This window comes from Leiobunum rupestre, chromosome 4 (assembly GCF_980474605.1).
Source record: "Leiobunum rupestre chromosome 4, qqLeiRupe1.1.hap1, whole genome shotgun sequence".
Taxonomy (NCBI): Eukaryota; Metazoa; Arthropoda; class Arachnida; order Opiliones; family Sclerosomatidae; genus Leiobunum; species Leiobunum rupestre.
The window spans coordinates 48,856,011-48,869,952 of NC_143387.1; the positions used below are offsets into that span (position 1 = coordinate 48,856,011).

The following is a 13,942-nucleotide window of genomic DNA, read 5'->3' on the forward strand; positions in this document are numbered from 1 at the left end:
CTCATCCAACTTAGCTCCTTTCTTGCTTCTGATGCAGAAGATCTTGGGGGTATATGTAATATGGCTCTGGCTCCATTATTTTGCAAGGTTTGTAGTTTCTTCAGATTTGTGTTGGGCGCAGAAAAAAGGATAAGCAATAATGAACAGTGGCTTGAGGAAATGGCAGATAATTTTAATCCAATAGATGAAGGACAAAAATTACTTGACGCCTCAAATGAGGCGCAAATGGAATTAAATATAGAATCTACAAAGAGTGTAATTGCTGAGCAGGTACCGACAAGAAAATCTTAGAATCAAGTATCTAAGATAAATAAAAAGGATACGAGAAAACTATCAAACTCCGATACTGAATGGCCCTCAAATGTAACACAAGATATAGGAACTACCAAGAAAAATCACAGTAACAAAATAGGTCATCACAGTAACAAAATAGGTCAATCTGGGAAACCTCGAACCTTAGAATCTGTTGCAAATGAAAAGACCACAACACAAAAAATAGTTTAAAAAAACCTTTAGGGTAAAACCTGTTGAATCTACCAATTGTTTCTTTATCCGCAACTATGATAATAATACGAGCATAGACGCTATTAATGATTACTTAACAGACCAAGGAATATTAGTAACTGGGATATGGCAATCAATGAAACAACACTTAGATGATCAAGTCCGATGATTCGTACTAAATACTCCTAATAAGACAAACTTTGCTCAACTCAGTTTTTTGGCCAATTGGAATATTATGCGACCAGCTAGGAACTACTAAAGATAGCACTACAAAAGTTTGGGGTTCAAAGGTGGAAGAAATTGATGGTTTTGCCGGCTCCTCTCGACCATACATTGAATATGATAAAGTCAACCTTACTAAACAAACAACAATTGAAGATATAACTGAACACCTTGAGAGTTTGGAATTGGACTACTGTTAAATAAAGCCTCTAGATGGAAATCGATGGACAGCGTCTTTTCGGATCGAATGCCACAGATTACAGGAAAGGACTCTAAGAAATAAAAACCACTAGCCCAAGGGTATTAAAATATTTAGGACACTGATGAAAAAAACCCAACTAGGACCTCATACAAAATCTCCAAACAAGTGACTTTACATCAACACCATAAATCAAGGGAGTAACTCTAATTTAATCATCATGCGTAAAAATAGTGAAAAAACAAAGGGCCTAAGGGTTGCTCACTTAAATGTCAGAAGTGTAAAATCCAAAGTTGTAAGTGTAGAGTATTTATTAAATTTCCATTGTATAGATATTTTAGGACTAACTGAAACGTGATTACAGGAAGAGGTCCCTGACGTGATCTGTAATATCCCTGGGTACACCCTTGTTAGAGAGGTCAGGTCATATAAAAGAGGTGGTGGGGTATGTGTTTAATAATAATAATAACATCATCTTTATTGAGGATATCATTTTTAGCTACAGCTATTTTTCTCATGGTCCTCAAGTCTAAATTTCAATTACATACAATACAATAAATATAAATAAATTTGTTTCATTTTTTAAATGGATTTTCCTTTTAGACTCCAATGAAAGCCATGAGTTTTATGTGGACCACGTCTGTTGAGGTTCTACTATTAAAAACTGCAGCGAATTCCCTTTTAAAACAATTGTTTTAAAAGGGAATTCGCTGCAGTTGAGTACAGAACATCCCCATAATCAAATATCGGAGCAATAGAGGTTTTATACCATAGATTTAAAATAGGCATCAGTACATACGACCAACATGGCACAAAATAAATATACGAGACTTTATTTTACTTATGATGTTTTCAATATGTGGTTTCCAAGTCAATTTTTCATCGATATTGAAACCAAGATATTTTGTAGTTTTTACTCTCTTTATCTTCGATATTGGCAGCTCTGTTAGGTCAGTAACCGTCCGTAACTTCAGCTCTGTGCCAAATAGTATAAATTCAGATTTACTTGGGATTTATGTTCATATTTATTCCCTAAAAACACATTAGGCAATTTTCATAGTCTTTGTCCAAATCTTGTATTACTTTCATAGTGTCTTCATCTGATGTCATCATTGCAGTATCGTCCGCAAATTGAGATGGCTCTATGTTCTAGGGCTTTCAGGAAGTCATTTACATAAATTGAGAACAGTATAGGTCCTAGCACGCTGCCCTGCGGGACTCCAGTTTGGATACCTTTATCAAGGGATTTAACTCCTTCAAATTCAACATATTGTGTACGATTTGTTAGATAGGACTCGAACCAACAAGTTGCGGATTTCACACACCCAATTTTTGTAGTAGCTTGCAGCGATTTATTTTTCGTTTTTTTTTTAAACATTTGTCTTTATAAGGTTCCAGGTATCAGATATATATTTTGCTTTAGAAAAGAAGTTCTTTTTTACTCTTCAAATTTCATTTACCACCTGGTTTCTGAATGATTTAAATTGAGTTGTGTGTTAAGTTGAATTGTAACCAGCACGCTTCCTGGAATGGAGATTTGGAAGAGATATAAGATTCTTTATACTTGGTGTTAGCCATTGAGGTAGATTCGCATGTACACTCTGTTCAAAAAGTCTTTGCCCGTGGGATATTTCGAACATTTTCACCGGTCATTTCTTGTATAGTTGCATCAAGTCGAAGCGGACATCGGTAATATATTACTAAAATGTTTAGCTACAAATTGGCAAAAATCATTTTCTGGATAGACTTATAATTTGGCCTATTTTGGCTTAAAAGAGGGGGTGTCAACTTTTTTATTTTTGATCTCAGGTCATTTAAAACCTGATTTTTGTGTTCTCCGGGGTTGATTTATATTTAGAAAATGTTGGAATTATTCAAATCGACGCATTGGTTCAAAAGATATTCACCAAAGAAGTTTTCACAGAAATTGAGAAATATCTAAAGATCTCACCAAGCCATTTAAAATAATAAATGTTAACGGGTTTTGTTGCCATCTATAGTTCCTAGAAGTAATCTTTTTTGTTTAATTCTAAATATGTTACAAATTGAAGGTTAACATAAATATTTTCATGTGCTCATTTGAGAAACGAACAGGGGCGACGTCAGAAAATATTTATGTTAACCTTCAATTTGTAACATATTTAGAATTAAACAAAAAAGATTACTTCTAGGAACTATAGATGGCGCATGGTGATCAAGTTATGATTTTATTACATCAAATAACTGTTGACATGTAGTGTTCGATCACTTCAGAATTCAGATGGCTTCTACACTCTGTTATCAGTCCAGATTATGGCTCGAGCAATATGTGATTTGAAGTATTCACTATTAAAATTGTGATAGTTTCGCATAAATACAAAATGGGTTGGATTTATATAGACACGTAATTAGGTTGCGATCAGAAAGGCCACAATTTTCATTTGTAATGTTTGTAGTAAATGGTGGATCAGAGGCATAGAGATGGTCAATAAGACTACTTGTATATATAGTAATCCAAGTTGGAGACTTAATTAATTGGTCTAGAGTTGTTATATTTTTGAACAGTTTGGTTTTCTTCGATAAAGGCTTCGACAAAGTTATATCTTCGACACTATCTGGGTCAATAATTTACACTTGACTGTTGGAAAAGTGATGATGCTCTCCAATATGACCCCGATTTCAGTCACTTTTTCGTGAACCATTCCCTTCACTTCAACTGCATTGAAGGACTTAGGGCTCTATCTAAAAAAAACCCTCCGTCCTTCTGGTTGAATGTAACGTTTTATCCCGGGGTATTTGGCCACAGTAATGTTCCGCAGTCGCACGAAATGTCTGGGGAAAAATTTATTTTGGGCATTTTTGAAGGTAGCAGCTACCTTGTACTTGCCTGTTCCTTGACCATGTAAAACGTTTTACTAACATTTAACTTCCGCAAATAAAAATTGGACAATGTTTTGTAAGGCCAGATTTGGCCCTAGTCCAAATAACTACCACCAACGGCCGCGGGTGGCGCTATAATGTAACCCCATTACCATATAAATAGTAAAGCGTCAGCCTATATAAGGGAAGTTGCTAGAAGGAGGCTGACAGAATTTATGGTAGTGCCGCTAACTGGAAAGATACCTAATAAGAAGGCCACCTTGAGAGGACAATACTCAGACCAGTAATTTTGGTGAGAAATGAAGGGTATTTTGTGTTATGATAAACTTTGGGTAATTTATTCACCTACGTTAAAATAGTCCCTTAGTTTTACTTTTATTGCATATTTATTTCTTCTAAGCCCATCGCGTATCCTACTTCACCTACAACAATAAAGCAAGCCGCATTTTAGCAAATAACGCAATTAATATCTCAACGAATTTTATTTCCACAAAATAATTTTGACACACAAATATTCAGTATCATCTAAAGTATGCAAAAAAATAATAAAATGGAACACACTAGTTACAGATACCACAATCCTCAACTAAGCAGACATTTTCCTCCAAAATTCATAACTGAAAATGGAAATAGTATAGTCATACCTGTTATGAATTGCATAAAAAAGTCTTTTTTCGTGGTCCCCATCTGTGGCATTAAGTTGGAAAAATGGAGTTCCCAATGGAATAGTTTCTGGAATGTCTATGCTATATGATCTTTGTACAAACAACGGAGGATGTTCATTTTCATCCCAGACATCAACGTGTAACTGAAAAAGAAAACAAATTTGATAGCATCCGCAGATTTTTAATTTTTAGATCAAATCTAATCAAAACATATAAGCCATAAGGTTAAAAAATTAAAAAAAGCATTTTTTTACTTCATAACAAATACTTATGAAATTTTAATTAAAACTATATTTAATAGGTTTGCTCACCAAAAAGAACACAGAATGAACCATATCAGTAATTTTAATGGAAAGATTATATGAAGATTTGGTTTCCCAGTCAAGTGGTCTAGCAAGAGTTACAGCATTTCCTCTAGGTTCGATGGTAAATGAATGATCTTCATTACCACCTAAAACAAAAATCACATGTAAAAAATGTAATTAGATATGTTGAATTTGGTATATCTCAACATATAAAATAATATACAGATATTTATAAGATATAAATTGTTTTTTAGCATTACCATAAATTTATAATTGACTGCCTTTAAAGGGGGAATATCTAACTTTTTGAAAAGATGCGACATGTTAACGTGCAAAATGTAAACACAAAAAAATGTTTTCTCTGAACTCAGAGAAAACATGTCATAAACAAATAAAAATTCCGACCATGTGACCGACTTGCACGTAAAAGAGCATCAATATTTTCCAAGACAAATTATTGTACTGTAATTGTCAATTCATTCTTCTTAAGTGATTTCTTTATTCATTACTTTACAAAGGATGTTACACATTTTTTATAATAGGCAGAATACGAAATCTCATCTTATCTAAAAAAATATTTCTTTTTGTTTTATAATTTTTTAATTGATTTGTGCTACACTTAGAGTGAATATAGCCCAACACATTCTTTATGGAAGACCCCAAACAATTTGAGCAAGAATTCACTAACTAGCACCAGAAATATCTGAAATTATACGATGAAGAGGTCAATATTGGAAGTATTACCATTTGCTTTTTTGGAATTAAAAACTAAATTCTATAATGCAAGCGTTTAAAGACCTCAAAACATACCAGAGATGGGCATGCACTTGATAAAATGAGTCAACACAGGGCAATAGGGAGAAACATATTTTGACTATTTTTACTTTATGGCAACTCTTTTTATCAAGAGTAAATAATAAGAAGCCCCATTGTTAATTAATATTAACATTATTTAAGTACTCACTTTGAATTGAATACCATAAAGGATCATTATCAGGATCTTGTGCATCTATAATGAAGACCAAATGGCCAACTTTATCTTTCTCCGTAACTTGAACTGAAGAAGAATCCGGCCTGATTGAACCACTTTGTCTTAAAACTGGTCGTCTGGCAGATTCTTTTGGCACAGACATAATTTCAAGAACCACCACAGCATTTGATGACAAAGATGGTGACCCACCATCTGATGCTTTGACCTTAGTATTAAAGGGTTTAAATAGACATAGTTATGGCAATTCCAAAGACACACCAATATCATAGAGCAGAAATTAGTATAACATGGGTACTTATTTTTAATGTGTTATGTTTCAACCCATTATCTTATAATGAAGCATATTTCATAGAGAACATAACTGCCTTATATTAATACATGTTTCAGAAAGTAGACAAATATTGGCAGTTATACAGTTATAAATAATGTATAATTTATATAAATATAAAGTATGTGGTTTAATAAAATATAGCTAGCTTCAAAAGCCTTAAAATAGAAAAGTTTAATTATGAATTAGTCTGCGCATCATTCCGTTGCTAGTCTGGACATAAATATCATTATGAGATGAACCAAAATGATTTTGGTACACAGTTTTAATTATATATGGCCATCAGATTTTATTTAGCCTGTATATAGAGGTCATCATGCATCCTAACCCAAAAACCTATGATAGTGATAGTAAGACCAGAAACGGAAAAGAATTAAAAAAAAAAGATTGTTGTATTACAGGCTTGTTTTATCAAATATAAGCTTCAGCTTTCACAATAGCATTCCACAAAATAGGATAGACATAGCATTTTGAGCTGCTCATTGGGCATTATTTGTGTGTGCTGCAAAAAAATTAGCAAAATTGGGCATCTTTTCGAGGGCTCCCAACTCAATTTTAAGTTTTGGCAATTTTAGTCAAAGCCGGCTTTACTGCCCATTGAAAAATCCCATAGAAGCCAAAACCATAATCCTTATTTGTAAAAATTATTGGTCTAGCTCTTTCATCTTTATTAGTTTTATTTGCCTTTACGTTGCTAATAAAGAAGTAACTTTCAAACACATGTGCTAATTGTGCTCTACTCATTCGGTGGGTGTGTGTTCACTGTCAGCCACTGTTTTGCTTTGTTTTGATTTCCATCATGGCAAAAAGATTCACCTGATCTGATTTGTACTTTTTCTTTTTTAAGACACATGCATGTTAGATGCCAAAGAATTGCCTGCCAACCAAGAGGGACGTTTCACTATGTTTTCAATTGACAAGCTATCAAATGAGCCTCAGGTATACGATACGGCAAAAGTACTGTACCACATTGACGTCGCCAAATGTGTCTCCTTTAAATATATGCTTATCTGAGAGAGCCAGTATACACTATGATCCTAAGAACATAGCTAGAGATATTAAGCTATTGTATGAGAGATTTGTTGGTTTAGTCAAGTGGAGAGAGAAAAATAAAAAGGGTATTTTCGAGCATATGCCTTGGCTTTGTTTGACATATCCAACAAGGAAACCTGCAAATTCATTTGCAAGTGCCTCTTCTATGGAAATCAATTCATTCATTAATGAAAGTGAAAATGGTGAATTAGAAACGGATTATCAATTAGTTAGCACACTGTTGAATGATGAGTTTAATGAGTGACCATGAAGACTACAATGAATCCAAAAAATCAACCAGCATTCAGAATCGACTAAACCTCCAAAATTTTGCCATTGAGTGTTATCGAGCTAATACCGCAGAAAAACCAGCCGCACAGTTGTTCAATTTGGCTTTAACCTGTGTTGGATTGATCACTCGCACTGACTGTTGCTTGGTAGTTGACCAGCACAAAATTAGACAAGCAGAGAATAGTGCCTGCAAACTTATCACTTTGAGCAACAGAGCACAGGTTAAACCAATAGATTCAGTTTACTTTGATGGACGAAAGGATGGTACACTCACATTGGAAGATAAGCAATGCAGTTCCACTCGTCGTAGATTCACTTGCAAAGAAGATCACTATGTTCTATTGACAGGTGATAGCAAATATTTCGGCCATTTCACAGCCATAATTGACAACCAAAGAGGAGGTTCACACAAAATACTCAAGCCCTTTGCAGATAAAGACATCAGTCTCAATTCATTTGCGATTATTGGCTGTGAAACAAAACACACAGGAATCATAGGAAAGGCAATGAAGCACATTCACTCAAAGCCGATCAATCTGAATTTACAAAAAATCAATTCACCAGAATTAAAACTCATTGAGGACGAAACTGTTGAGAAATTTTAGTCATGACCCAAAGTATTTCTACCTTCTCTGTGTCGTTGTCACTAGAGGAAACGTTCCCAAAGTATTCTTACCTTTCACATCATTGGGTACAATTAATCATGCCCGTTGTTTAGTTACAGCCAGTCACACACAAACTCTCTCACTAAAACAAATCCATCTTCCAAACTGCGAACTCTCACCGAGTATATGGTACGAGCTTGCATGGTCACTTAGTTTGAGATATATATAAGCCAAATCCATACATTAAAAATGGTTCCTTGATTATTTGGAATATCATCAAATACTCTATTTGAATCCTGCAGATAGAGCAGTAGTCAACAGTAAATTGCTAATAAATGGGTATTTTGCCCATTCTGAGAAAATTCTTCTTAAAATGCTGACAGACAGTGATCAATCTGTTTGGCACAAAGCAATTGATTTGATCCTTAACATTAGAGACACACCAGAAGCATTGCGAGCATTCACACCTCCACGGATTGTATTTCAAAAGGATTTTACTCGGATTACGTACTATGAGATGATAGAAAGGAGCAGTTATACTGAGCCACGCTTCACTCTAAAATTGAAGTCACAAGAAGAATTAGACTTTTAAACCTCCTAATTAACCCAACAATAGCCAGGAAACAGGGACATTCGATTAGTTACAGAGGTTCACACAGGTTTGTGATGCGGCTGCATGAGATGAAGTGAATCTAACAATTCTTTTTTGCTGTTCCAAAAATCGAAAATTCAAGTTTCTCAAATAATTATGACTTACCTAATTTGTAGTACTGAAGTTGGCAAATTAAAGTTAATATTTGAAAGTTTTTTTCATCATTAGAAATGTAAAAGCAAATAAAGACAAAAGAGACAAATTATTTTCACAAATAAAAGATTAAAGTTTTGACTTATGGGATTTTTCAATGGGCAGTGTAGCAGACTTTGAGTAAAATTGACAAAACTATACACAAACCTAAAACTGAGTTGTGCGCCCTCTAAATGACGCCCAATTTCGATAATTTTTTTGCACACACTATTAATTATATTAGGTAAATACAAATAATTCCCAATGAGCAGCTCAATAACGCTATTACACAAGGATCAGTGTCAAAAAAGAATAATTCTGCAGTACAAATTTCTTGAATGGTTACCTCTTAGTTATTTTTGGTGGGTATTTATCAAATTTAATGACTATACTATTTTATTATTGAAATACATTAATAGATCACATATTTAGTTTATTTTAGTGCTTACTTTTGTCATTGGAGAATTATAATCATGTGATAATAGGGTTATTCTTCTTATATGTAAATAGGTTTTAGGTCATCTATATAAGAGGTTTAATGTTTGTCAAGTTTTATTAAAGTTTACTAATGTTAAATAGAAAAACCTTAACTTTAAAATCAAGAAATGGGTTTATAGTTTTAGTTTTAATTATGAGATTTATAATGACCCAAAAAATTGTAACTTAATAACATAGCACCATTATCTTCCAAGATATAATTTAATCCATATTTTTAACAAACTGTTGACTATACAAGGCATACATGATAATAATCCAACCTTGCTACCATTTAAGCGAGTTAAACACCAACATGTTAAATTGATTATAAATCCAGTTTGGTAGGAGATTTTAAGAGCTTGAGGTGCTTGTATGCCAATTTTTAGGGTTTATCATTATTCCACACAGTTCAGGTCTTTTTTATTATCATTTGCTCACACCAAATGTATCCAAAACTTAATGATACATTCGAAAGAACCACCTACTTTCATTTTCCAATTACTAATTTTTATCTGAATTAGAGGAAAATTTTAGCCTAACTGTCAATAAGAAAACCCTGATCAACTTAATAAGTTTAAAGTCTATTTACTGGCAATGAACAAGTCACAACAAATCTAAATTTGAAATTATTCAAAAGTAACTTTAATTAATTCTAAGGGATCAATTTTAAGTGGGACACACCCAAAATATTGTAGAGTTAGTCATTTATTTTTAAATATTAAAATTAAATTAGGTACTCGTAATCAAAATATACCAAGATGCATGATTACGTTCAATAGTTAGTTACTTTTACAAACTTACAGTGATTTCATACGATGAACTAGGTTTCAACTCGTCCCTTGTAGATATTTCACCAGAAATAGGATTAATAGAGAACATTCCGCTAGACAATCCTTCAAGAATAGAGTAAGTTACTTCTCCATTTTTTCCTTCATCTGGATCCCAAGCTATGACTCGACAAAGGATACTATCAGAATTTGACTTTGACATTTCAGGTACATTAAAACGGTATGACACTTTCATAAACTCAGGATGATTATCATTGATATCTTCGACAACAACGACTATCCTTGTAACACTTTCCATTGCAGGTTCATCATTGTCACATACAATTACCTGTAAAATTTAAATGTTCACACTGTTAAATCTTGAAAAATATATACACAATTACCTCACGTCACAGTGTGCAGCTGGGATTAGTGGCCAGGCTTGCCCTCTCAATGCTAATAAGATTAAAAGATATAAATTTCTTCAAATACAACTATGAATATAGAAAGGATTATCATTTCATAGATATGAGTCATCACTATTTCTTGAAGCCTCACTAGCAATTAACTATTTCGTAGCAAACTTTGTGAAATTTAAGATAATATATATAACCATAACAATAAGCTAGGTTATAATACCCAAGGCACTACCATAGGACCAATTCAGCCAGCTACTTTTAATGCCTTCTTATAGATAACAAAAATTAATTTTTAAACATGTTTCACATTTATGGTCATTTTTTTAAATAAAAAGAAAAAAACCACAATATAAGTTTATTTTGACATCCAACATTTTGTAGGAGCTGTACTTTACGTTCCTCCCTCTGGGATATTTACAGATGTTGGACGTCAAAATAAATTTATATTGTGAATTTAAAAAAAAAATTTGGTTATCTATTAGAAGTCATTATAAGTCACTGGCTGACTTGGGCCTAAGGGGTGCCTTGGGTATTATTAATATTATCTTAATTTTATGAATTTTGCAAATAGTCTCGACACATGTCTGTGAAATAAGAATCCTTTTTATATTCATAGTTAAATATGAAGAAAACCATTATTTCTTTTAATCTTAAAGCCTAGAAAATTATTTTGTATTTGTCCCAAATACAAACATAAACCAAGTTTAAATAGTTCCTAGACAACATTTTTTAGTAACGGATTGAGGGCAAGCCTGGACAATTTCTTAAGCCATTTTTTACATCTCATTGTTAATTTGGTTTTGTTTGTAAATATATATCAAGGTGAATTTATCAAAACATATAACCAGTAGCATAAATATTATGTCAAAAATTCAAACTCTTTCTTAGGCCAATTTCATAAAAATCAGAATTATGCCTAGGTTATGCACACTTCGAATTATTAAAATTTAAATTAAGGTTTGATAATTGACATTAAAACTATGCATTGAGGTTTTCAGATTATTTTAATACCAGTATCCTAAAATTAATTTAAAACAAAATAAGGGTATCTGAAATTATGAACAATATATCTTACCTCAAGTATGTGTAAGGATTCGGTTTCTCTATCTAAACTTTCAGTTGTTGTTGTTATCACACCTGAAATAAGTAAAATATATTTAATAGTTGTATATAAATGTATAAAATTGCTAAACAGAAATTATTGGAAGTTATGAGTTCAAACTACCCTACCCTTCAAATTTTAAAACATCAAGAAAGTTTAAGTTGAAAAAATCCCTATTATTAACCAAAATAAGAAGAGATAATATAATTCTTCTTAAGCATTGTCATAACTCCACAAATGCATTCTCATTGAACACAATCGCAGAGTGCTTCAAGAGCATAAATTTAAAAGAAAAATAAAAACAAATCTTCTTGGACAACGTTTTACATTGCATAAATAGATTATCGCCAAGGATTCACTTAAGATAGGTTATGTGCAACTATACTCTGTTATGCCAAAAAAATAATTGGATATTTTTTACATCATAGGAATTTCCAGTGAATATCCAAATTACAATTATCATTTTTCTAGATCCCTTAAACAAACTACATCTACATCACCCAGCTTTAACACACAATTTTCTTGCTAAAACGAACTATAAGTGAATTAGAGTCAAACATTAAGTATTTAGCAACATACCAGTCTGAGAGTCAATTTGGAAAAACCCCTTGGTAGGATTCAATATGAATGTTGGTCTTGGCATGTTTATATCAGATGGCAAGTTATTATTATCAAGGTCAAATGCATCAACTCTCAGCACAAAAGAATCCACAGGAGACTCTTCACTAACTTTAATGTAGTACACAGGTTCCAAAGTTAAAGGGGCATTATCATTTACATTCAAAACTCTGATGAAAACCTCTAAGGTTGATGACAATGGTGCACTACCTCGGTCCTGGGCAAATATTGTTAACCAATATCGAGACTCAGTGTCAGCATCCAACACTACTCTCGTTCGAATGTTACCTTGATATAAATAAAATATGCAATTATTTAACACTATTTTTCTGTTGAATCATTAACACTAAACCTTTGTGACATTCTCTTATATGTAGAGTAGTCACGCCACATGTGGCACGACAAATGTTTTAGTTGAAAAACTTAGTTTTAAAATGTACCTTGGTTATCAATGCTGAATAATCCTAGCCCATTTCCTCCTCGTATGGAATAAACAATTCTACTGTCTATTCCTTGTACCGTATCAGCATCTGTGGCAATGACTGTGGTAACCAAAGTACCAACAGGTTGATTTTCCTTTACAGAGCTTGTTGCAACAAAGTCAGAAAATTTTGGTGGATGTATGTTTTCATCTACATCTTCCACTTCCACTAAAAGATTTGTGACTGACGAAAGAGATGGAACACCCCGATCACGAGCTCTAACTGTTACATTGTACAGCTGTCGCGCTTCAAAGTCTAGCTTGGATGTCAAACGAATTACTCCACTTAAAGGATCAATTGATAAGCATTCTGTATCTTCTCCCAACATCCCAGGTAAAGAATTTCTTATAATGTCATACCTAGAATTAAAGTAATTAATTTAATTCATTGCCAGTAAATAATTCATCAGTAATTAATATATCTGAAAATGAAATGTATTAACTGAAATTGTTGTAAATGAAATTGCAATTTATTAGTGTTGGCTAATATCATAATTTCACTAATCCTGTTTATGATACTGATATTGAGTTTAACAAATGAGTGATATGGATACCCATTTTTTATCAATATGGCAATTTGACACTTATTTTTCTGAGCTTAACCATTATTGATACCCATTGTTTTTTATCAAGCGCAATTTGGTACAATTTTTGATTTATACCTACACTGATTTCTCCAATTTTCATAGATAAATCCCAAAAAAGTCAGGGACCATGCAACTATAGATACCTAGATCAAAGTTCAAAAGTTGAAGGTGAGTTGTGCCATCTACTGTTTGAGGAAATTATTTTTTCTTGTAATACTCTCGTGAGTGTTATTAACCTATAAGATTGACAAATCAGTAATAGATGCCGATATCATCAGTTTTAGACGCAACTCTAGAGTATGCTTAAAATTCAATGTCTCAATAAAACTAACTAAAAATATTAAAGGTATATTAAAAACCAACCTAACAACTCCGCCATCTCCAAGGTCAGGGTCATGAGAAGTGAGAAAAATAAGGACAGATCCAACAGGTAAGTCTTCACGAATTTTTAAGACCAGATTTGATTGAACAAAATAAGGAGCGTTGTCATTCTCATCTTTAAGACGGATTGTCACGAGGGTTGTTGAAGACAGAGGATATTCAGGATCACTATCAGATACACGTACCTGAGTAAAAACCACAGTTAATTAGTTAATGTGTATCCTGATGATACTGAACATTTCTGCAAATTAATCAAAATTAACGTTGTCTAGCGTTACTTTTCCGTCTGTGGTATAGTAGGGTAAACAAAATTTTCCATTTCTGC

The 13,942-nt window shown here is 32.9% G+C and overlaps 1 protein-coding gene across 5 annotated transcripts in view; it reads right to left on the reverse strand.

The window, feature by feature from the left end:
- The window catches only part of kug (FAT atypical cadherin kugelei), a 164,337-nt gene that overhangs the window by 94,579 nt on the left and 55,816 nt on the right, over nt 1-13,942 (reverse strand). For all 5 annotated transcript variants that reach the window (XM_090172864.1, XM_090172865.1, XM_090172868.1 and 2 more), the window contains 8 exons: nt 13,600-13,802; nt 12,609-13,009; nt 12,130-12,456; nt 11,524-11,585; nt 10,064-10,378; nt 5,719-5,950; nt 4,761-4,900; nt 4,429-4,592 (listed from right to left, as the gene is read on the reverse strand). In XM_090172864.1, the coding sequence (XP_090028990.1) occupies nt 4,429-4,592; nt 4,761-4,900; nt 5,719-5,950; nt 10,064-10,378; nt 11,524-11,585; nt 12,130-12,456; nt 12,609-13,009; nt 13,600-13,802 (1,844 nt within the window). The remainder of the gene's footprint in view (nt 1-4,428; nt 4,593-4,760; nt 4,901-5,718; nt 5,951-10,063; nt 10,379-11,523; nt 11,586-12,129; nt 12,457-12,608; nt 13,010-13,599; nt 13,803-13,942) is intronic.